The sequence below is a fragment of the Salarias fasciatus genome, chromosome 23 (assembly GCF_902148845.1).
Source record: "Salarias fasciatus chromosome 23, fSalaFa1.1, whole genome shotgun sequence".
Lineage (NCBI taxonomy): Eukaryota > Metazoa > Chordata > Actinopteri > Blenniiformes > Blenniidae > Salarias > Salarias fasciatus.
In genome coordinates this window covers 14,239,203-14,265,397 of record NC_043766.1, presented here as the reverse complement: position 1 = coordinate 14,265,397, position 26,195 = coordinate 14,239,203, and the positions used below count along the sequence as shown (strand labels likewise).

At 37.8% G+C, this 26,195-nt stretch overlaps 1 protein-coding gene across 1 annotated transcript in view; it reads right to left on the bottom strand.

The window, feature by feature from the left end:
* rabgap1l (RAB GTPase activating protein 1-like) overlaps positions 1-26,195 on the bottom strand; it is a 115,470-nt gene that overhangs the window by 77,088 nt on the left and 12,187 nt on the right. Inside the window, exons 4-13 of the mRNA XM_030083963.1 lie at positions 24,189-24,393; positions 22,635-22,809; positions 21,238-21,395; positions 20,880-20,990; positions 19,149-19,215; positions 18,837-18,939; positions 17,733-17,899; positions 14,012-14,141; positions 8,031-8,124; positions 4,969-5,119 (exon numbers count right to left, since the gene is read on the bottom strand). Of these exons, the coding sequence (XP_029939823.1) occupies positions 4,969-5,119; positions 8,031-8,124; positions 14,012-14,141; positions 17,733-17,899; positions 18,837-18,939; positions 19,149-19,215; positions 20,880-20,990; positions 21,238-21,395; positions 22,635-22,809; positions 24,189-24,393 (1,361 nt within the window). The remainder of the gene's footprint in view (positions 1-4,968; positions 5,120-8,030; positions 8,125-14,011; positions 14,142-17,732; positions 17,900-18,836; positions 18,940-19,148; positions 19,216-20,879; positions 20,991-21,237; positions 21,396-22,634; positions 22,810-24,188; positions 24,394-26,195) is intronic.

Sequence of the window (26,195 nt, the reverse complement as noted above, 5' to 3'; positions counted from 1 at the left end):
GATTGGAGAGGGAAGGGCTGCTGTGAATAGACCTATATTGTAAGCGTTGGAGAATGGAGGTGTTGTTGCTTGGCTGTACTGCAAACATGCAGTGCAGTTAGGTTAGAAGGTCCATTTCACTTCCTGATGGTTTTGTACGTCTCACAGTTACAACTGAAAATGTACCATGAGCCAATATATAAGGTGGGTATTTTTTGTCTTATTGCTTGATGTCTACTGGCATTCATGAATTAGATCACTTAAAAAAGCAAAATCAATGTGAGGATGAGTTATTACTTTTTTTTCTCTCATATTCAAAGAACTTGTATCACAGTTTTCTTTTTGTGACACACTGTAAGAAAGGTTCTTACACATTCTGATTGTGTGACTCAATACTCCTCATATCAATGCAGCAACTGAGAAAAGATATGCAGAAGAGTGACAATGTTAAATATTTGAACTGCCATGTACCCTCACTGTACAGTGATGGCTGCACTCGTTGCCAGAAGGCTGAAAAAGTAGTGAATTAAATGCATAAAGACTCAGCCACCTACCCAGGTTCCAATTATCCAAATATCAAGTACTTAATTAACTAAAGCCGAATGTTGAGACAAAGGTGAAAGGAGACCCAGGATCGTCATGGAGACAAATTCAAGCAAAGAGAAGTCCACAGACCCTTGCAGTTACCATGGCAGCCTATCTTATGTACATTGCACTCCATGTATCTGTCTGTATGTGGGTTAACAGCCGTGGGTGTCATATTATTCCAGCCTGCCTGCATGCTTGATGCTTCCTTTGATTGTACACACACGTTAAATGTCATTGCTGAGTTGGTAACGTGGCTGGGGCCTGACACACGCCTTGTTTTCCTACCTAAAGTGATATGTAAATAAGACTTGTATAGACTTTAATTTCACAGACAATAAGAGAAAATTACGCATATGCTAAACTAAGCGACATCAACAAAAGGCTGCATCCTCCACTTTGTCCTTTACCTCGTTGCAAATTATGTTCTCATTTCTCATTGTGATGCTGTTAGGTCCAGGACTGTGGACCACCAACTGGGAACCAATGTGTCATCAATATCATCCATCCATTTTCTACCGCTTATCCGGGATCAGGTCGCGGGGGCAGCAGTCTAAGCAGAGATGCCCAGACTTCCCTGTCCCCAGACACTTCCTCCAGCTCCTCTGGGAGGATCCCAAGGCGTTTACAGGCCAGCCGAGAGACGTAGTCTATCCAGCATGTCCTAAGTCTTCCCCGGGGTCTCCTCCCAGTGGGACATGCCCGAGACACCTCCCCAGGGAGGCGTCCAGGAGGCATCCTAAAGAGGTGCCTGAGCCACCTCAGCTGATTCCTCTTGATGTGGAGGAGTAGCGACTCTACTCCGAGCTCCTCCCTAGTGAATGAGCTCCTCACCCTATCTCTCAGGGAGCGCCCAGCCACCCTACGAAGGAAACTTATTTCAGCCGCTTGTATTCGGGATCTTGTCCTTTCGGTCTTGACCCAAAGCTTATGACCATAGGTGAGAGTGGAAACATAGATTGACCGCTAAATTGAGAGCTTCGCCTTTTGGCTCAGCTTCTTCTTGATCCATACCATTATTATCAAGACTCTATACTGATCATTTTTTTAATGTCATCACTTGCAGGAATTTGTTTTACGAGGGTGACAAGAATGGGATGACTAAAAGATAAAAGGCCACATCCTAAAAGATGTTCAGCAATATTCAATCTGAGGTTTGTGGTGAAAACCCTGTTTTAAGCTGGTGGTAACCATTGAATCCCGGGAGACACCCTGACCTCTGCTGACACACTGGTTGAGTTGTGAGAGAGAGATTGGTTTTTTGAACAGTCTGGAAATAGCTGGTTGAGCTTTTTTAAGCAGTGGGTTCAAGCGTGGCAGCACACCTTGGGCTTGTTCGGCTCGAGGGATATGAAAAGGTTGTTCAAATGTCACCAGCAACCCCTCAACCCGGGACTCCGAACACAGTGCTGTGTCAGCCGAGAAAGGAGTTATTTGTGAATGTCTCAGATGCCCTAAGGCCATGCTGTGTGTGTGTGTGTGTGTGTGTGTGTGTGTGTGTGTGTGTGTGTGTGTGTGTGTGTGTGTGTCTTGTCTTCAGTGATATCAAACTACCCAGCCATGGGCCACATGGTTTACCATGGATTACCAGGTTAGATTTTCCCATTAGCAAAAAGCTCAAGAGTCCAAAAATGTGTCTGTGGATCCTTACCGCAGGACATCTGGTGTTTCACAGCACTGATGCGACTCTTTAGGACCGACAGTCCAATTACTTACAATTCAATCAGCATTAGCGTTGTCACTGAGCCAAGACAACAGACATTAATAAGCTCCACATCACCTCCACCATTGCTGTCATTTGCTTCAGCTCCTTCTTTTGCCTCCCTCCTTCATCCTCCCTCAGTTCCATTCAGTTGGTGCAGCTATTAATAGCCTAGCTAACCGCCTATCAATACCATCACTACTCCAGCAAGACAGAATATGTGGGTGTGGCATAGCTGGGAGAATGAGAATAAATGATAAATGAGCTAAAGTGCAGAAGCTCAGTCTTATGTAACAAGAGCCAAGGAGTAAAGAAAGGGAGTGAGAAGAAAAAAACATGGCACAAAGAAAAAAAAAGAAAACTAAACAAAGCCATGCTGAGATATAGCACTAATCCAACATAGTCAGTGACTGTGACAAGGATAAGCTGAAGAATAACAAAGAAAAACCCTCTGAAATCATGGAAGAAAACTGTGCCAATAACGAAAGTTAAATATGGGAAAAATGTAGAAGGTTAAAGGTGAAAAATATAGAAAGGCGTGAAAGAAAACAAATCTGCCAGCTTCTGTCACATTTGTACTCATTCCTTGTGTACTATCTTTAATCAGTCACTACAGACTCATATATATATATATATATATATACACACACACACACACACACACACACACACATTTATATTTATATTTATATATGTATAAAAAGGTCCACAGACTTCCCTTCATCAGTTATTCTTTTTTCCATCTATCGCCTCTCTCTCTACTTATTGATTCAGGCAGATCGTTTCATCCACTTCTGTGTGGCAGAAAAAGACACTGTGATTATCTATGAAAGGGAGGATCTCTTTCTGCCCGGACTGCTTGTGCCAATCCTCTGTACTGTTGCTGCTGCTGCTTTGTGGTTCAGAGAGCTTTTTTACTTTACTGGTTTCCAAACAGCTTCAGGTCGGTCCAGGACTTTCATCCTTGTTTGGAAATTATAATTTTCACTATAGATATAGATAAAGAGCTAAGCAATAAGACAGCTACTGTTTAAAACAAACATCTAAAACAATATACATTTTAAAAGTTACATCTGCAAAAAACAGTCTGACAGAAAACTTAAGTATCAAAATAGTCAAGATTCGATGATTTATGGACCGATGATTTGTTCTCAACAGGTCGTACATCCCAGTGTACCACTAGTTCAGAGTTATCACCATCTGGTAAAATTACATGAAGCTTGAGTCCAATTCAGTAAATGATGATACAAAACAATGTGTTTATATGACTAACTCTAACACAGACACACTTCATTTACTGACACTGTACTCTCCTCAGCTCTGTCTGTGCCCCCTTTAGCTGTGACTGTGACTTATTTATTTGTGATTGCTGAGAGTCAAGAAAATATCATACATACCAAAAGTAATAAAGCCCACATATTTCACATTTCACCACATAAATGAATCAATTTTCAACAACTGTGACAGATAAGAAAATAATTTAAAACAAAAACACTAAAACCTCATCTTTAGAGGAAACTGTGCAAATGAACATTTGTGCATTATCTTCTACATCATACAGTATTTAAATTTATGATTATATCTTGAGGTAGAAAGTTACACTGACATTATGGGATATGCACATAGATGGTATGAATAGACATTGTTCCAAATTGCTGGGAATTCAACCGTCAACATCGCTCCCCAGAACAGTAGCGGCCATATGTGGTGTGGACACTGAATACTCATTCACAGGGTCAGTTTGCGTTATTTTGTTTGTTTGTTTGCTTTAGACCAGTCAAGTCCAGTTTCATTTATGTTACTGCTGTTAAGTTATTCTTCTTTGACAAGCTCACCTGGGTTAAAGATGTTGAAAGACAGAATGCTAAATGCCTCCTTTGTTTTATACATCTAACGGCTTGTGTAACACAGACAGCTGCTGATTTGTGAACAATCAAAGCAAATAGGGATTGGGTACTGCCCCCCCCCCCCCAAAAAAAAAGAAAAAAGACTACATAAGTGAATCCTGTAGTAGGTCAACAGTTAATATGAACAGTGTCACCACACCAGTGCTTCATATATACCTGTATGAATGCAGCTTCAATAACAATCGATGAATTGACACCAAGTAGGTTGTTGCAAACAATGTCTCCCGAAAAAGCAGCAGTTGAGTACTAAAGGTTCAAAAATTCAGTTTGGCTTTATGCAAGCTCTGTTGGAAGCCAGAGAGTCAGCACGAGCTGTAATAGTCCTGAGACAGCGCTGCATGAAATTAAATGTCACTACTAAATTAAAATGTGCGCCAACTTGACACACAGTTCAAAAGACCAACTCTAATGAACGGCAGTATCAGCGATGGTGGTAAGACGGATCACTGTGCACAAACAATTATGTAAAAAGGAGTCTCGTTTACTTTTATGACAGCAACCTGATCTCACCGCTATTCCCACAATGAATTGGTAGAATAAGGCATCAATACCATCCACAGAAAAGAGAGTTAAAATACTGGCAGCGTTCAGATTCAAGGTGTGCAAACTAACATGTGATGCATTATGGTAAGCAATTGTGTTAATATAGAGAGAGTGTATGTGTGTGTAACAGTGTTTAGAGTTTTTACACTGTTGTCATGTCGGCCTCTTTGGTAAGGACAACCACAAACTTTGCATCAGAGTCTGTATCATAAATGAAACTTCTCTGACGCAGCTGATGCCATGTGTATTTACCTTTGTGATGAGAATGCGGTAGTCCTCAAGCAGGTCATGGTTGTCGTGGCAACCAGCCAGCAGCTGCCAGACTTCAGCTCTGAGTGCTTCAGGAATGCCACTGCGGACCAATGAGGGCAAACCCTTTGGACGAGTGGACAGGTTCCCATGCCTGGTACAGTCGCAAACATACACAGAGAAAACCAACCGGCTGAGTTACACAACTTCATTATTTTGAAATGTGGTTGTACAGATTATGATTTTTTTTCTTTAATTCTGTGCTCCATGATGGCATACGGACAGTGGATACAAAAGATAAACGCAGTGCAGTGCTGACTTGCAGATTTACAGGTATCATACAGCCAATGAATAAAAGCCACAGGTTCCTCAAACAAAATGGTTAATTGGTATTAATGGTTATTATCTCTAAAGATGCCCCTGAAAAAAATAATTGGTTGTGATTCTTCTTCTTCTTCTTCTTCTTCTTTTGATCTGTGACTAACTATATCAAAAATACTTCTTTTTATCATTTTTAATATCAAATTTCTTTTCTGGCAAAAACTGAAAATGTTGATGCCTCAATATGATGGTGTTTCCTTAATATTCACTCAATAGAAATAACAACATGGGTGATCCATCAAATCTGATCAATACCATTTCCAATCTGAAGGTTTTCTATAAAATGTGTTGTGATACTTGTTGATTCATCAAGTATCACTTTTAAAAAGTTTATTTTGTGCTCCAGAGCCTGGCTCTTGATTATTCCTTCATTATTCGGTGCACTAAAGGCAAGCAAAGGAATTTCCTGATTGCCCAGAATAGTGCAGCATGTTTAGTTGTAGGCTATTTATTCATAATCTAAAGGAAATAAAAACCATGTTTGCTTCTCCTGAATTGAAGAAGAGGGGAAAAAACAAATACATCTCGCTTGTCTTGTTTAAAGGTGCATTAAGGAATTTGCACGTTTTATGCAAAACAGCGCCCCTGCAGGCCTTGGGCGTAATGCAGCTTAGTGAAACACTCGTGCCTGTGGCTTGCGTGCACGGAAGAGGGGAACTCCTTCCTTGCTTGTTTAGTAGCGCTCGAGTAAAATTTAAGTTTCTTTTACCTGGTGGGGTCTGTGCTGGAGCTGTGGCAGTGCTAGAAGCCAGTCTTTTCTACTTTCTGGAAGATCCTGCTCAGTTGTTGCTCACTAAGCATCTGGCGGAGTAATGGCGGACAAAACGAAACCTAACCAGCCTGAGCACGCATTACGACATTCCTCTCAAATTCTCCCCCCAAAAAATGCTGGTGCCGGACCGGCACTGCAACTTTCAAGTGACAATTTAGCGCTGTTAGAGGTACTTGCAATGAATATGTCAGGGCACATTGTACACATCATTAAAAATGTGTAACATATTTATGGTAGAAAATAAGTATTTTTAAAGTTGAAAAACTCCTTAATGCACCTTTAAGCATGAATGAAATACATGAGATTTTAAACACAGTCAGCTCTAATTACTTACTTGAAAACTAATCCTAAGATCTTTTATTCATATATCTATACACTTTTGGCAAAGCGATTCTTTTAGAAAGTATTAAAATTCCATTTAAATTTCGAATGTGAATTTTGATTTATTTTTAGTCATTTTACATTATAATAATATACATAAAATTTGAATAATATACATAAAACTGTGATTAATCACAGAACTAGGGTCAGGGTCAGCAAATGGCTCAGAGAAAAGAAAGAGGAGAGAAAACCCTATTGTACTGTCACTGGGACGTTGCTTTTTTTATCCCTGTGCAGTTCAGGTGAATTATGAGGATTAGATTCTTCATTTGAAGTTTGTAAATGTTACAGTTATCCTACTATGACCGTCTGTGTTCTGAACTGTTCAACTTTAAATGCTGGATGGTTCAAATTCCACATTTATCAGTGTATTCTAATGTGAAACTGCTCCAGTTGAGTTAGCTTCAGATAAAGCCATTTTTGTGCATAAAACTGGTGATTTTGTGTGCATAAGTTCCCAAATGACATCATTAAAAGCAATTATTTGTGGTCAGAGTTGTGACTAATTTGTTTGACGATTGACAGCACTTTTATAATTATTATCAGCATCAAAATTTTGTTTTATTGTATAATCTATTGGACATGCTTAACTGGAAACAAAAAATTGACAATTAACAAAAGTGCAATTTCAGATTGATTGCTTTATTGCTCACATTATTAAATACATCAGAGTACTCTTTAAGTGAATATCATATCAAATACAAATCTACTGATTATCAAACAAACAATAGCAAGTATATCTCTGCAGCATGGGACACTAGCAGCATTTCTACTGTGTTCCCACGTGAAGAAATGTTCCGCTTTTGAAAGCACACTGTCAGCTCTTTTTAATGATGCTTGAAATCTCATCATTATGCATTTATTGAGGCCATATGAAAGCCATTTCCTAATAAACTGCACTTCATTGTGCTGATGCAACAGCAAGAAAATAGACTTTGAATGCAAATGAAAAGCACACAATATATTATATTCAGTTAATAATCTGTACAAAAAAGATGTATGTGTAAAGTTTTGTGGTGATTTTGTGTATCTATATGTGTGTGTGTGTTTGTGTATGTGTGTGTACACACACACACACACACACACACACACACACACACACACACACGTATATGTAAACATTCACAGGGATTTTTTTTCTCCATCTTACACAAATTTCATCTAATATGACTTGCATACTTCATCGAGGTTTCAGCTTCAAGAGAGTAATCCATATAAACTAGGATGAAACAGCAAATAATGAAAGAGATCCTGGCTTAGTACAGCAAATCACATTCTCTATGAGGCAGGCTGTGCTTGATTTACTTTGCAGCATCAGTGTGTCACATCCTAGTGCTTTTGCACAAGATGAAGTAGCTAAAGGCTTTACTATTCATGAATTGCACTGTGATTCATCCAGTTGTGCATCTTTTTTTTTTCTCTAACCTGTACCACATCCTCCTCTATTACTGATTTCCAAGGTCTGTTCTCATCTCACTCAAACTTATTGTTTATGCTTTTCTCAGTGTTAATGTTTCTTTGGAAGACATACCATCTGCTCAGGATTCCTCCCCAGGACTCCAGTATTTTCTCAGGACAATCTTTGGAGACATCTCCTGTCCCACTGGAGAGCTCACTGTCACTCTCTGCAAAACACAGGACAAATAGTTGTTGCACATTTAGAACATGAAACTGATCATGTCTTACACCTATAAAATTTGCGAACATGATTTCCATACACAGTTACTCATACAAACAGTGCATCCACAATTAAACTGCATTTGTTGAGCTTCTCTTTTCACTAATTAAGTGCATATTCAAAGTGATAGGGCATGCAGTATAGACTAATTATCTTGGCAAGCTATGGACCTCAAGCAGTCTTACCTCATGAAATTTGAATAGAAATACAGTACAAATGAAAATGAGAGCCACACGCACGCACGCACGCACGCACGCACGCACACGAGCTAAAACTACTTTGTAACCTGTAAATATGAAGTCTGTACGTTTGTACTGTGCATTATTTTAAAATCTGCTCATGATGATACACACATAGCACATGGTTAACAACAGGCAGGGGTGCGTGTGGGGTGCCTACACCTTTCATTATTCATGCTCGCTGTGCTGATTGCCACTTGTCTACCTCACAAACCATCAGACTACTTGTGTTTGGATGCAGAAGCACTGATGACTGCGTGGCCTGCCCTGCTGCTGGAGAGATGAATTTATCTCAGCACAGACACGGTCAACGAGACCAAACATAGATGCAAAAAAATCTCACATTATAGAAATGTCAAGCACATGATGATGCTGTTTTAACTGATAGGTGTTTTCCGAAAAAGCGAGAGAGAAAAAGAACAACAACAAAATGTATCGTCAACATTTTTGTAATGATTTAGTAACTGCTTATTAAAAATTAGCTTGAATTGAAACATTTCCAGTGGAACACTCCACTGCTTTTGGCATGGATGAAACTGTTGGAGAGCCCATCACACAATGGAACAGTGGTTAGAATCCCCTCATACCAGCTCAAATACCGGCTGGGCCTTTCTGTGTGGAGTTTGCATGTTGTTCCTGTGTGTGCATGGGCTTCCTCTGGGCACTCTTGTTTCCTTCAACAGTCCAAAAACATGCATATGAGGTTAATTGCTGACATAAATTAGTGTGAATGTGAGTATGTGTGCTTGTCTGTCTGTCTCTGTCCTGCGATGGACTTGCGTCCAGTCCAGGCTGTATCCTGCCCTCGCCAAAGCCAGCTGGGATCGGCCCCAGTGCCATGTGACTCTGCACAGGATAAAGTAGTACAGAGAATGGTTGGATGGATGAAATATTTGGAGAGTTACAAGACTGTTATTTGTCTCTCAGTGGAGTCATAGTATAACATAAACTATTGCCTTAAAGGTTACTATTTCAGAAAACTCCTGTTTCCTGTGCAAAGTAATATATTTTTTTAGACACCAAGATTAAGAAAAACTGTTTGGTTAAAACAGTTTGATTGAACCCACTTAATTGTGGAGCATCTTCCCACAACTCTTTGATGTAAGTTCATGACTGAATAATTGAGGTAGATGTGGTAAACTATCCCGATAAAACTATGGGGACATTAATAGAACAGATGTGACTGCGAAGGATACGCTTACATTGAGGCACACAAGGACACAATGTAGATACAGTTTTAGTAACCGCTCAAAAACAAATAAATATTTTTTTTAAAATGTCAATAACAATTATGAAATTTCCAATTACCAGTAATTTGGACAATACAGCTATAATTATGGCTTTTCTATGTTGATTTCATAATTTTGATCAATGCAGCATAATATTTTAATTTCAATAGTGCATTAGGTTTGCAGAATCTAAAAAACACTGGACACGTTCATGTATTAATCAGGAATTATAAGGTTGTTTGAATACAGGCATAGGGTTTTAAAGATTTTGTTCTCTTGTAGAACAAAGTAACTACACATCGCTTTGAAAATTGCAGCTCGTTTACCGACAGAATGAGATAAATGTGATTTTAGAGAAAATTTTTATAGCATCTACAGTGGAGACAGTGAAAAATAGTTAAAAAAGATTCTGACTTCTAAGGACTCATTATTGGTTTGAAATATGAAAAAAGAGATGATGCTGTGTCTGGTATGAAAGCAATTCATTTTTATCATTCAATTCAAGGATGTGAAAAGCAGAGACTCAATAACAAAATAAATGTTTCTTGCCTTTGTCTTTGAAGAAACTGAAGGCTTGCTTGATTAAGATAGATTTAGACAATTTGTATTTTTTAAGGCTCTTAGTGATCCCAGCAAGATTGATAAGGAAAAAAACCATAAAGTAACACAACAGAAGCTGTGGAGTTCTCAGGGAACGGCACTGGGCTTTACTGATATCTTGAGAACAAAGCTCACCAGAAACAGCCCTTGTAAGTGTTGAAAGGAATCATTTACTCCCACTGAAGACTACGAAGGCCTTGACATTTATTAATGAGTTAAGATATTTTCCTCCTGCACATGCAGCCACTATGCTCAATGCACTGCTGCTCCTATACATCCTCACTGCCTCAGCAGGAGCTTTTCAGCACTTTATAAATGCTTGATGAGTCCTTTCAAATGGTCTGGCCCCAACACAAAGCTGCTGCCTCTGTCCTCAGATTTGCAAAGGCCACGTGGCAGGAAAGCGTGAGCCCAGTGTCACTACCAGCTTACCAGGTGATGAAAGAAACCGTGAAGACTAAGGCCAATACCTTTTACCTTTTAGTCTGGAAAGGAACTTCACACCCACTACCGGACTACTTTGAAGCAGTTGATTGACTTTTGTGAATGCTGTGTATGCTCAACTTATTGATGATGGTTTTATGATTTACTCTGAACTTCAATTTTGACTCAAACATTTTATTATACAGCAGTAAAGTGATTTAAGAAAACTGGTTATTATTCTGGTTGGCCTTTAAAGATTTGCCACTGGATTATTTAGAGATGATTATAATTTATGAAGCAGAAGAACCAAATCAATATATATACTTAAGTATTAAAATAATTTCCATGTGAAGATATTATTTGTACATGTATGTGAGCTTGACTTTATTTGAAACTATACCAAAAACCCCACAACAATCATAAAGCATGCTGTGAAAGAAAAGGCAAGGAAAGAGAACGTCGACTGCAGTCCTATTAGAGTGTCCATGGGGGAAAAAAATATCCACATGAATTGAATGTGCGTATGCACAGCGGTGGCATCTGTTCTTGGAGTGCATTCATTTCTGTACACAATCAGACTGACCTCCAGCTCCACAGCCCTGAGCGGCTCCAATTTTCAGCTCTGGGAGAGGAGAGGGGCATTATAGAAAGGGCCCTTTGAATGGCTCCCACGGTGCTGGCTGAAAGCTGTCACCTCGAGCCTTGGCGGCTGACTCGTGACTTTAGTTGAATCAAAGACAGACGTGGGATAGTCGCCTATAATTCTCCCGTTCTGTTAATACAATTTTGCGCTTCAAGGTGAAAAAGCAGAAAGCTGTTGGCAGGAGAGGAAATTAACTAGGAAAATTAAGATAAAAATCCTATGTTAGGTTTGCAAGGTTTTTATATTAATACATTTTTTATTTCATGTTTTAATTTTAATTTTTTTTTTTTTTTTAATTCTACACTTGCATTTTATTTTTTTTAAAGCAGGGTCAAAACTGCAATGATGTGTTTTGGTCACTGTAGTACATAGGACTTCAGACATTTGTCTAGTTTTAAAACATATACTGTAAGATAATATGAAGCGACCACTTGGGATTTACATTAAAAAAAAATTATAGGCCATTTTTCACAAAAAATTTATGATAATATATTTCAAGTGAAAAATATACTCTCGATTAAAATTTAAATTCCTACAGAGAAGCAAAGGTGCATGACACGGTGATGTTTAGATGGAGAAAATCTTAAGGAGTTATAGAAATATGTACACATCCACATCTGCACTCTCTGGTGCACTACTAGTAATTCCTAAATACAGAACATGCACTCATGGTGAGGCATCTTTTCAGAACTACAACCCTCACCTATGGAACAGTCTGCCAGAGGACCTCAGGGCGGCAGAGAATGTTCAAGTTTTTAAAAGCAGGCTCAAGACCCACCTTTTCAGTTTTGCTTTTAGCTGATTTATTTAGTTCTATAATTTTCCTCGCCAGTTTCACCTGCACCTAACCTCATGTTCAATTTTATTTACTGACTATTTTTTAGAATCTATGTGAGTGTGTGCTTAAGAATCTAGAGAGAATTGGGGGTTTTGATGGGGCATGGGCGGTCGGGTGGGCACAAGGGGTTGTCTTTAATTAAGTAAAACACTTAATTGTTTTGTATATGAAAAGTACTTTATGACAAAACTTTGATTTGATTTGACATAAATACTTCAATTAAATGAACATAAGAGTGTGCATCTTTATCCACACCTGTACAATACAGCATGAGGTCTGAACTGCTGCCAACTCTAATCTGCAAAACATGCACTACCAGGCCAGTGGCCAGCTGGACATGCCAGTCCTGTTTACATTACTGGGTTAAAACTGGGTCATGTTTGGGACCACTGGGGTCCTGCAGCCAGTGTTGGTGTCGCTAATGTTACTGCACTTTTTCCTCCATCCTTTGGACAATGCTGCTATTCACAGTAAATGGCCACTTTACTGTGGCTACCCACACACTCTGGTGAAATTGAAATTCAATAAATTAGCTGTTTTCATCAGGATGCAAAGCAGCCAGGTCATACCATCCAGATTTGTGTCATCTGTAGAGAAATATTGCATCTGGAATGAAGAAAATGTAACAGTTGTTTGATATTTTTTGTTATTTGCTTGTCTTTTATTTGGTCAACAAGCATGAAGTTTTGTCTCCACCAGCAATAATATTGAAATCTTTGTACTTTCGTAGGAGGTCTTAGTGAACAGCTTTCTATTGTAGATTCTTTTTGGTTCAAGAAGACTGTTTATTTCACCTCAAAAAGGGTCTGTGAGGGGTTGTTTGACACTGCAGTGCTATAAACTAACAAGCCCTAACAGGATTTTTGGCTTATAGCACTGCAGTGAAGCTCCACACGCTTGACACACAGCAAATACAGAAGCGTGCATAATCACACAAATAACTTTCCAAAACCCCCGAGATTGTGCCTGTAGCTTGTTGCTGCACAGAGTGTCGCACATAGACAAAATCTGTCGCAAAACACAGAATCACACCCATTTTACACAACTGAAATCACACGAATTGCCACATTCACTTACCCAAGAGCCATACAAACAATGTCAAACACACAGAAATGTACATGCTTGCTGGTGTTTATGTGCCTCAGCAAAATCAGACTTCATTGTTGATCAATGTTTGCTACCAAACAGTATCCACATGCATGTGACAAGGGCATGCAAAAGAAACTCCCAATCGATGTGTTGCTAAACCTCTATTTTATACTGAATATATGGACCTAAAATTTCATTTGGATGAGGCGCTTTTGTCAGTCGATATAAAAAACATGTTATTGAATATATATTACTCCCACTAAAAAGCTATTTACCAAGCGTACTCTTTTATTTACTTTTTTTTTTTTTTTTAACATCTTTTGAAGGTGCAAAAGGTATAAGCAAAGTATTTGTAATGGCATTTTCCTTTTTGTCTCCGTTGTTCAGTTGGGCAGCTAAGGCATACAACTGTATATGATTGTGAGCTTCTTTTCATACATCAACAGCTTTTGCTGTTGTAACAGCAATTCTTCTCCTGTTGTTGCTTTTTTTGGAGACTGTCATGGCTGCCTGACATAACCAGGTGGAATGCTTAGAGAGGTAAAGTTCCCCCAAAATGTGACCAAGTGTTTTTCAAATTGTGGGCGGTGCAACATCAGATGAGAGGACAGACCACAGTAATGAAGCGAAGACCCAAAGTGGCATTTTCCAATCAAACTTTGAAAAGCAAGCATTTAGGTAAAAGTTAGGCACACACGTCCGGTTTGATCTAAAAAAAAAAAACAAACAAACAAAAAAAACAGTAAAGAAAGCAGATAAAGACACCACAATACCTTCATCAGCCTCCTCTTCCTCAGTGGGTGAGACCAGTTGTCTGCTTTCTGCATTGTTTTTTTCTGCCTCTCTTTGAAGACTCATCACCTCATAGACGGCGTCGCTTTGACCCACTCTGTCAGGTGCCTGCTGTACACACATGAAGAGAAAAAAAATAAACAACTGTAGCGAATAATTTCTGCTTTTCTTAAAAGTTTCACTGGTATATATGTTAGCACAAAATGTTGTTCATTTGGGCGTGTTTGTCACCCTAACGGCAGTCAGGTTGAAACTGAACCAGATGTTATTGGTATTAATACTACTTAAATTCAAGAGAACAAAACGATGGGTCAGAGGGTAATGACAAAACAAACAAACTAAGAGAAAACTGAGTAAATTAACAAATTGAGTAGCTATGCCTTCAATAAATAAAGATTTTAAAAGAGTCCTTCAGCAAACATTATTGTAAATTAGCAAATGTTAATATTTAGTTTTAAGTAGTATCTCGTCTAAAATTGCAATTTTTTTTCATTCTTATTAATATTATTACTATTATTAGTATCTTCTCTTTTATTCACAATCCGCTATCAGTATCTTACTTTTTAATTTGTATTTGCAGATTTTGTTCCTTCTCAGTCAATAGTTATTAGAATTTGGAGGTGAGCTTTGTTTTTTTTCCATATTTTGAGTCAATGAGCTACATACGATTTGAGCTGAAACACATCCAATCATGTAATGATGGCAGCGTAGACACAAAAAATAAGCCAAAATTGCTAAATGTAGGAGTAAGATAAATTTGACTATCTGGAAATGAAATAAGGTGCTTCAAGACAGAACAAGCCCTTAAAAATCAGACACACCCTAAATCTGACATAAAACAAGAATAATCCTTGGAAAAACACAACAAAAATAAAGCTGAAGTTCATCAGTTTTATGTGTAAGTGAAGAAGATCTATGTATTCAAATGAAGGAGGTGGTAAAAAAAAGAAATTGTGAATGCATGGTGCAGAAAACTCTTTGGTGCTTTAGATGATCGTGACTGTTGGGGAAAAAAAAGACAACAGGGCTTTATATTTTATAGGTGAGTGCATCACCTCTGCCAACCATCTTCAGCAAAAACTTCCCCGCAATATTATCTTTTAATTAACACTTAACCACAGCACCAATCCAACACTCTTCCATTTACTGAAGAGATAACTAAAGAGGCAATCAGACAGACAAGTCAAACCACCACTGTTAATTACCCACATGCAAATAATGAGAGAGAGCCTCTTATTAGCTTCAACAATACTAAGCCTCGCCACACTCCTCTGCTCTGCCACCTCCCAACAGTCTACTAAGAGGAATACCTTATTTAACAGGGGGAGGAAGCTTATAGCTTAACTATATCTTTTAAGCACCTGCAGCACCTGCTCAGGGGGGAGGTGTCCCAGTGTTGATGAGAGGTATGAGAGGATGCACTATTTCTCAGCACTTCTTCATCAAATAAACTTTGATAAAATTCAACAGAGTAATATTGTCAAGTGTTTGTCATTAGACAGAAAAGTGTTAGTGGTGGTGTTGTTGTGGGTGGGCGGGGTCTTAATTTGGTGTAAATATCAAGGTACCACACATCCAACCATCCATCCTTTCAAAGTTGGTTTGGCATAGGCTAAAGCTGATTCCAGCTGAATACTTAAGGCAGTTTACATATACATACATGGTCATCATGGTTTACAAAGCACAACGTCTCCTCACACCAACACCTAAAGGCAATAATTAACCTAATTAGCATAAATATCAAGCTCTCTATGGGTACCCTATCCTGAGTTTTTCCATCGTCAAAGCTTGTATTTTCTAATGGTCTACTAAGTGTGAGTGCGTGTGGCTGTCTTTCTGTGCTGTGAGACCCTAAGTTGGATCAAATCAATATAAACATGAATGGATGGAACATAAAGATCCTTGAATAGCCAAGAGGAAGATGGATATCCACACACCCACAGGGAGAACATGCAGACTCGAGACAAGGGAGCCTCATTATGTGACGTGTGAGTGCTAACCACTGCATATTGTGCTCATCAATACTGGATTATGTAAGATTGTAAAGGCACCATTTAAAAACACTACACATGTGGTGAGACAGAACAGTGAAATAGGGGAAGGGAGTATCTAAGGGCTACATGAAGATTCAGACAGTGGCAGCTTGAGAGAAAACTGAAGACAGCTGATGATATCTTTGTATCTTTCAGCCCAGATCTTCAGCTTGCATCAACCAAGTGTTTTAGTTCTCTAGGGTACAGTATTTGATGGGTCAGTGACACATGGCGATGCCTGCAGGCTGCCCACCCTGACCTAGTCTGTTGTTCCACTCATTCTCCAAGCTGCATATTCACTTGGTCCATTTGTTATTGGTCTGTTTGGAGAGACTCCACTGTTTTCAGAACTGGTGTTAACACTTCAAGCTGTAAAGCTGTACAGTTATATCAAAACACATTGATGGCGAGTATCAAATTGCGAGATAAAATCAGTGGAAACAATATAGCAGGATAAAGCAATCAAATTCTTAAAGATCACTGAGCTGCAACATTTTGATGGCTAATTTTCACAATATTTTCAAGCCTTGATAAAATTCGGTTGAGATTCATCAAGATTTAATCCAATGCATTTGTAGCTATATTAAGCAAAATGTTTTAATTGGGTTGTTTTAGATTTCATTTTTGAAATCATGCAGTGAAGTATTCAATGAACTAAACACTGGATAGGTAAAGTATGCACGTTTAACTTTTTTTCAATAAAAACAGCGATATATCATTTTATTATTCTTCATATATTTGAATGAAATTCAATGGAGAAGTCACTGTTTAGAGTGACTGCTAGAAATAAAAATGTACAAAATAAGTGCTTCATCTATAAAGCCAAATTGTGCAAAAATCTGTCAACTTTTAAGGTGTTATTCACTACTGTCCATGAAATGATTCAATACAGCTATGACACACACAACGCATGAGAAAAATAAATGATGACTAGATCAGAAAATATCTCCAAAATATTAATTCCAAAGTGTCAAACCAACACAGTATCTGCACGTTAATTTAAAGGCATTGTTTCAAGTAATTGATTGAATTCTTTACAGGATTTTGTTGATCTCATTTGCTTCAACACTGAATAAAATGATCAGGTTGTTGTGCAGTTTGATTTGCACCACAGATACTGTTTGATTCAATCAATGGATCAATGTCATAATGCTCTGCACTGCAATACTGGCCATTTGTGACATGTACACATACAAGGTCCCACATACAACTTTTGGCAAAAGTGTGCCAGTAATGAAGATGGATTTGTTAACTGAACTCATTCACCTTGGTGAGTTGATGCAATTTTTATGAGACTGTAATATTAAAGAAGAACTCTCCTTCTTCAGAATATCAGGAAGAGAGTATAACATACAGTTGTGCTCTTAAGCTTACAAACATACCGGATCATAAACAGGGTAATGCCAACTCCTCTGATCGGAAATTCAATAAGAAAGAGTCAATCTAATCAGAAGTGTTCATTTGACTCAATCATCATCAAATCAGTGTTTCAGTGGATCACATCTGGTCTTTATCACCCGAGCTACTGTCAAGTGACTGTACATCAATTATTTATAGGCCATGGGTCAAAAACTAACTTGATAACACATAATTCATCAACCAGAGAGAAAAGCTTGAGCCTATGTTTAATTCAGATTCCATGGGAATTTAAAAGGTTCAGTGGAGTTACCTGTCTGAGTTTGAGGTAGAAAGTCTCGCTGAAGGTCTTGCGACTGAAATACCAGAAGCGTTCATTTGATGGGTAGACTCTCACAAGGGTTTCCAACAAGAAGCGAACTGGCTCCACCACTTCCGTCACGACCAGGTCCACGGCAACCGTCATGTATACCTGCTTATCTGGAGCAGACCAGAAAATGAAGCAAAGCAAGAGAAAAGTGTCATAAGGACGAATTAGTGATATGGAAATTATGTGGTTTGTCTATATTCCATCTAGAATGAAGGAACCCATAAAATGTCTCTTTCAGGAAACTTAAGGGTGACGGATGAATTCCGTTTCCATTACAGTAAGCAAAACTCACCAAGAAAGGACAGTGGATAAAACCCCATCCCCGATAAACATTACTTTCAAAAACAGATTAAATCCTACTTTGTAATGATTTCACCTGTCATCGGTGTGGCTGAGGCTGAGAGGGAGAAAATCAACCGTGTGTATACTGCAGGGCTGCCACACCCTCTAGTGGATAAATTCTAAACTAAAGTTGATGAAAAATATCTATGTAGATGTTATGTTGGCTGTTTGACTTGTATCTTATCCATCCTCCCATCTCCCCATATCACTTAAATAAACAAACTGTAGTTTTAGTTTTCAAGCAATAAAACAGAGATATTTTGTTTCGAATGAATCTTATTTTTAGTTTATGAATTGTTTAAGAATTAAATTACTGTCATTATACAGGTGAAAGCATGCTTTTCTGATGCAATAAAGTTTGAAACTTTCAGACTCTCAAAGTCAATTAATTTGTTAATATAATACTGTAGTAAAATACAAATGTATCTGAAACATTAAAATACAATGGAATAGTTCATTTTTATCCCACACTTTCATTCAGACAGCAAATTCTCCATTGAGTTTAGATTTATCAAATAAACTGAAACACTCAAATTGAATTGGCTTTATTTAGTGTTCGTCAGAAAACCACGAAAATCAAAATGACCGCAGCTCACAACACAGAATAATTCATATTTAAAGTTTTTTTGTTGTTTTTTTTTTAAAGTGCAATTTTACTAATTAAAATTGCTATGTTAACACTGTAAGAGAAGAACTTAAGCTGACCTTTGGGTGTGTCTTCATTCAGAGGCTGGAAAGCAGCAAGGTTGGGATTCCATGTTCCCGTGATGACGTACGCCTTCCCATCAGAGCTCTTCCCCATTGATTCCTGAGAAAGTGTCAATTGAGCATTTATTTCATAATGATTTTCCGGTTTTTACAGGGAATTGCAGAAAATTACCCAAAAGAATACGCAAAGATTCATGATCTCTCTACAAACACACACATAATAATCCATTTTGTATTTTCTATTGTAGCCTAAAGAAAGAAGCACAGTAACCTTACAGTCATGAATAAAATAAGTATTTTTCTGCTCACCATGTCTAGCAGATGCATGTCACTGTTGCACACCTTTTGTCCTGGACTCAGCAACATCCCAAAACACCTTGAGGGAACACACGGGTGGCAAAAACCATAAATCAAAATTCACAGATCACTCTGGAGAGATATATCAGCATTCACCAGCAGAGTGAGTCACGTAAACAATATGATGGAAACATGGTTAATTTATGGTCATATACGATATCAGAATGCACAGAAGTGAATCATCCCCAGCTCTGGTAATGTATTCTTATAAAAACAGTGAAACAAAGAAAGAACTTAGTCAATAAGAAAAGCTATTAACTGACCAGTGAAATGAAGGCAGTACCTATAGAACCTGTGCGCCACAATAACTTCGACTGGGAAGTTGTAAAGGTTTCAATATGATAAAGCTCAAAGTGTTGTATTGCTGCGGACTGTACTTCAGCACTGCAGAGGGCCCAGATAAACGGAGGCTGACCTTACCAGAGTAAGGATGCAAGAAAGCTCAAACAGCCATGCCTATTGTGCTCTTAGTGCTGTTTTATTACCGTAAAGTGACATTATCTGTGAGTTGAAACTGAATGAAAAAAGGCTTTCAGACACTTCAAATGGTCTCTTCAGCTTCACACTAGAGGTGCCATCTGTTTCTTATAAACATTACATAAGAACAGACTCATACTAAGTGTTATGCCTGTAGACTCCTCGTTTTATAAAGCAGGGCTCAAGTTTCTTTCCAAATGCCATTTGTAAGCCTGAATCGTCAAGTCTTTCAGGTAAGAGGCAATCCTTCTAAATGAGGAAGTATTCAGCTGCGCACAGATAAGTACAGCACATAATGTACTACACCCACACAATACATGATGCAGAAGCCAACAGTGCTTCAAAAGAATTACTGACTAAGACTAAGTCTATTATGAAACTGAATAATTACAAAGAGCTGTCAAACACATGCTTGAGCATTTCACTGGGGGATCAGTTCCAGATACAATGGGGGTTCCAACTGATACCAAAAATAAAGCAGAGGGCAGTTGTCTGTCTCACTGTGATAACAACGAGATGCAAAAGGTGAGGATGGAAGGGGGAAATGATCCAATTTTTCAGAGTTGGTCAACCACATAAACACATGAAAAGGTGGGACATGAGGAAGTTTAAAGACATAAAAGAGTGCCATAGTTTATTTGTTGGCAAATTACTTTAATTGTTTCATTGTTGGGACACATACTTTGCTGTCGCAACTCATTGGATGTTTGCATCATATATGTTTTTTAAATTATGTTTTTCATTTGGAAAATGAATGCAACTTATATAAAGAACGTTTATAACAAGGCTTTATTTTTCAAGCAGTGTTCAATATTATAAACTAGATTAGATTAATTAAATTACAGTACAACGTGCAACCGAAGGATCCATAAAATGAAGGAGAGAAATCTGGGCTTGAAGAGCAGGATCAATTTCAGTTTTATATGTATCGCGCAAAATGCTGTGATTTAATGGCAAACTCCCCCTAATCAGAAATTCCCCCGAAACTTCATTTGAGTTTACCGTCGGGCTCATGGAATAATAACAAGAAACAAGAGAAGCTTTAGCTGCAGCTGAAGAAACCCCAGTCGCAAGCCTCCTATTTGGATTCTCTCCCAAAACAATTTGAATTAAGAGGTAAATGTAATAAATGTAATGAAACACTTACAAAGGCACTTTACTACACAGACACCATTGTATTTTGTTTTATTTTTTTTTGATCCTCACCTCTCAATACCCAGCTCCTTGTTGCACATCTGCTGAACGGAAACTACAACCTTCTTCTGTACACTCTGCCGCAGCTTGAAGTAGAATTTATCTCTGTCCTTAGGCACAGCACTGCAAAGAGAAAAAAATAAAAGCATATAGGTACAGTGTGTGAGTGTGTGTCTCTGATAAGTTTTAAAGATAAGTGCTGTGCTCCTCACAGGTGAACTGTAAAAGCCACATACAATCTTTCACAGCACATTTAAATGTTTTTAACTGTCACAGTCATATCAACAGCTCTTTGTTAACAAGAGAAAAAGATGTGGGTTTGTGTTTGTGTTTATGTGTCATTTATCATCTGCATGTGTGGACCATGTACCTGTAGTTTCCTTTGCCATCATCCTCTCTAATCTCCAGTGAGACAGTGAAGGTGTAGAGATCACTGTCAGGCGGACTGGAGGACGATGTGTCTCTGATGTCTGCTGGCCGTGAAGAACGGCGAAAGGCTGTTGAGAAGCTGTACAAGATACGACTGACCTGTATTGAAGAAAGAGAAGAAAAATGCAATGAATGAAAGCAAACTTTACCGGACATACAATGCAGGTTTCTTAGGAGGAGGAAAAGAGGAACAATATAGCATGATGAGAATGTAATGAAGAAAAAAAAAAAAGTCATAAAGACACAAATAAACATCAGTACAAACAAAGGATAACAGTGTCCTCTGCTGGTTTGGTCAGGACTTCAACAGCAGTATTGTCAGTTCATTCAGAAAATGCAATTTCATTAAAAAAATTGGATATAATTAAAGTTTTGAGTACAATTACAAATTATGAACCACAGTCATCAGAAAACTACATGCAAAAAATGTTTAGTATATCAGCAGATTGTAGTTTTTGTCAAAGCTTTTGCAGTACATGCACTATAACTAGAAACCAAGACCTCAGCTTTTAACTTGTTTATCTGAATCATCAGTGAAAAGTGTCTTAGCCTCATTTTGTTCTTATGTTGATTAAATGTATACATAAAGTTCAATTTCTAATCCAATAGAAAAATCTAATTGTTGCCCTATTAAAACAAATTAATCAAAATATTTGAAATCTTTCCACTGAATTGTTAAGAACGGTATTCCATTAGTTATGAGAACTACAACAGCAAAATCTCAAATTATATTTCACATCAGATCATGCATAAGATCAGATGTGCTTTTTTAGTTATCACATTTTTTTTTTCATGTTTGACAATTTTTGAGTTTTTGAAAAAAGGAAATGAAATGAACTATTTGTGTTGACTACAAGTTGCACCCTATCCTTCTTTTAGAAAAAGTGCCCTAGAAAGTGTCACCCCAAACCAAAGGAAAGTACTGATCTCTTAGCTCAGCTGTTCAGTTGCTACATAAACCACTGCGTTAATCCCAATCGCACCAGATTGAAACTTTGGAAGTACGGTAATTGTGAGAAACTATTTTAATAAAGATGAGCAGACAATAGATATGAGCGGTGAAGAATCCATTCACTCACTTACCAAACCATACACCGGATAGAACAGTAAACAGTGTAAACATACAAGTTAATCATGTTGGTGGAGTCCAAGGCCATTAAAAAAATAACAACGTGCAACTGACTCTAACGTAACTGCAACTCCTTATAAGTTAACAGATTCAGTAACTTCATTCACAGCACACCTCTATCTGAACATTTCTTCATTAAGTGGTTTATTGCAGAGTGGAAATCATGCAGGACTACAATTTGCACTGTGAACTGAATTTATGTAACTCACAGCCTCTTTGATGTGACAGGAGAAAACGTGAATCTGGAAGTCTTCAGAACTTCTGTAACTTTCGGTGAAGGAGAAGCAATCGCTTTCGACCGAGCCCTCTCGGCCACGAGCGCAGAATAGCACCTTGTAGATGGGGAACGAAGCAATCTCTGTACCTGATGCCTGGTCCACGATCCTGGGGAAAAGTATTTCACATTAATATGGAGATTCTGCTTTGGACTAGACTACATTTTGTTATAATGACATTTATAAATATAATAATACATTTAGTTTATCAACTTTTCTGAATTTGTGCATGAATACCTGAAACTATACAGTTTAAACGAATACTCTGTGATGATAATCTGACTTTGAAAAAAACTGTGAAACAATGTTCAGCCACGCTCCCATTAAGTAACCCATGTCTTTCAGTTTTTCTCAAACTATTTCATTTTGGTAAATAAATAAATAAATAAATAAAATTTGAAAAAAAAAAAATTGAAACTATTTATAAGATCTGATCATTTCTGACGCATCTCAGTTATTCAAGTTCCCTTTTCAGTAATGACTCAGGATGACTAAAACCTTTCTCTCAACTCCTCAAATTGTACTAAACTTTAACAGCATTTCCTCTTTTAAGATTTAACAGACAAAAAAAACATGCATTAATTCACAGTAAATGATTTACCAAACAAGTAGTAAGATAGCAAGACACACAAGTTTACATTCATATCAAACACTTGTGTTTTCTACAAGTGCTTTTAACACATCTGTGATTTATCTTTGTGAAGCTCACACAATATACTGAACCATATGCCACACAGTCCTAAATTTAAAGTGAAGGGACTGAAAATATAGAAAATATACACAACATATCAGATTTTGAATGTGGGACATTTCACTATTTCATGAAAAATATTAATTTATTTTTAAAAGTGACTGATAAGGGCCATGATTACCACTGTGTAGCAGCCCCTCCAATTTTTAGTAACTGAAAACATTTTGGAACTGAGCACACCAGCTGCTTGAGTCTGGTGAGGGTTCAAATGAGCTCAACAGCCTTTAGACTTTGTTACAAGATTTCCTTTCATGATGCTTTTAACTTGTAGAAGATTCGGACGGCAGGTGAAAAGGTTCAGCACCCAGACCTGCCTACTGTGAAGCCATGCTGTATGCGGTTTAGAGGTGTTGTCTTGATTTATGCAAAGCCGAAAAGAGACATATGGATGGGAGCAGATATAACTCTGTAACCTCAATGCACTTTGAGCATTGATGGTGACTTTCCAGATGTGTAAGCTGCCTACACCATTGGCAATGAATACATGCAACTTCACACAATCAGGTGGTGTTGGAAACAATAAATTATTGCCTATTGTTATGTTTTACACTTGATATTGTCACCTGAAGTTTGTGTAACCTTTCTAAGACATTATTGACATGATATATAGGTTATGCTAGAAAAACCCTCTGGTATAAATTCAAACTGCTGGGAAAATGAAGGTAGTTTCTCATGCTGGGTCTGTGTTTCCCTCTGTCAAGTTCATACTCAGAGTTTCTTTCATTTGTCTGGCTGACCTGACAGAACCGTCTGGACCACAGGGGACATGCAGGGTGATGGGGATGGGGATGGCGCTCTCAGCCCGCAGTGTTGCCATAGCCCTCTGTGCTTCCGCTTCATTGCGGGGGGCTTTGACCCACGTGCAGCCAAGGTAGGACAGCTTGTTGAACTGAACACTGTCCTCCTCCAAGACTGCAGCACTGGATGGTGCTGGACATGCATCTGTGGATGGACAAAAAAGTGCCGATATTGTAATGTTGTTCTGAAAAGTTGTTCAGGAAGTTTGGGGGGGGGGGGGTCTGAAATGACCTTTGATCTACAACTTTTACACTGACAAACAGGAAGCAGAACAATGAGAGCAGCAGCTGGACTTCCACTGCTGACAGGCTCAACACCAACTTAAACATTTCCTCTTAGTGCAGTTGTGAGAAGCATGGTATGGGTGGGAAAAAAATAGAGCATATTTATAATATAATTGTGTGATGCGAGTTAATGGATTGTTGACTAAAAGCCAACATTTATGTTTTAGGTGTCAATTTAATTTTATGCTCTTTACACCCTACTTTGTCATCACCATTGACAGGATATATATAACATGCAAATATTATATATATATATATATATATATATATATATATATATATATATATATATATATATATATATATATATATATATATATATATATATCTACAGACCTTCAATAAATATAATTGTAAGTGATTATGAATACATTTATAGTCATAAGAAGGTTACGCACAACTAGGAACAACTGATTGAAAAAAACATACAACTTGTGGCACAAGGTGGGAGTCTGACAGTCATTTTAAATGGTAATATCAGGGTTGTAACTCAGATAGCTTCCGTGGTAAATTAATATAAATATGCAAAGATCAATAGAAGTGGTATATTTGGAGTAAACTAGGTGCCTTGTGAGAAAAAAAATGAACAAAATCATATTTAAACATGAATTTCACATTGCACTGACATAAAACACTTTATGTTGTACATTTAACATACTTAGAAAATGATTATGTAAATTAAGTGACTTAGGATCATTTGTTATCATGTTTTATGTTGTACTCCAATAGTAGGGGACTATTCATGGTAAATGAAACTGTTTAAATGTGATGATAAATGTCTGATATCATGTGATGTTATCAGACCACAATGTCATATCAAAATGTAAAAACCATGGTAATAAAATATTCTGACAGAATTTGTATGGTTATTGCAGACATTGGCAGAAAAAAAGAAAATCTATTGAAATTTATGATTCAGATTAAAGTGTGAAAGAGAAACTGCAAGTTTTACCTGAACATAAAATGTACATTTACATAATTCAATAAAAGATGCTTATAAACTGTTCAAATTACACAATAATCAACAAACGTAGAAAATTAGTTGTTGATCAGCAGTATGGAACACCTGCATTTAATGATTTGGATAGCTGGGCATATGCTTCAGGGTGTCTGTGTAGATGTCTGTTTTTTTGTTTTGTTTTTTTATTGCAAACACGAACAGACAATACAGATAGACAGAGACATGCAACATGACAAGCCACACAACAGAAAACAGAGAGGAAGCAAAACAAAACAAAACAAAACAAAAAACTAAAAAAAAAAACTAAACAGCTAATGAGTAAGCTATTTGGTGTGTATGATGTGTGTGTGTGTGTGTGTGTGTGTGTGTGTGTGTGTGTGTGTGTGTGTGTGTGTGTGCATAACCTGAAAAACATATACAGTCCAAGTACCACATATATAATTGTATTTTATCTGTAAGCCTTAATATTCTAAAAGGGTAAATTATGAGTGTCATGTATATGACACAATGGGGTGTGGGAATGACTTGTTTTTATATTTCTGGCAGGTGTGTGTGTGTGTGTGTGTGTGTGTGTGTGTGTGTGTGTGTGTGCGTGCGTGCGTGCGTGCGTGCGTGCGTGCGTGCGTGCGTGCGTGCGTTTCTGTGGTTGCTCTCTGTTCTGGTGTGTTTCTGTGGTTGCTCTGTTCTGTCCGTCTCTTTCT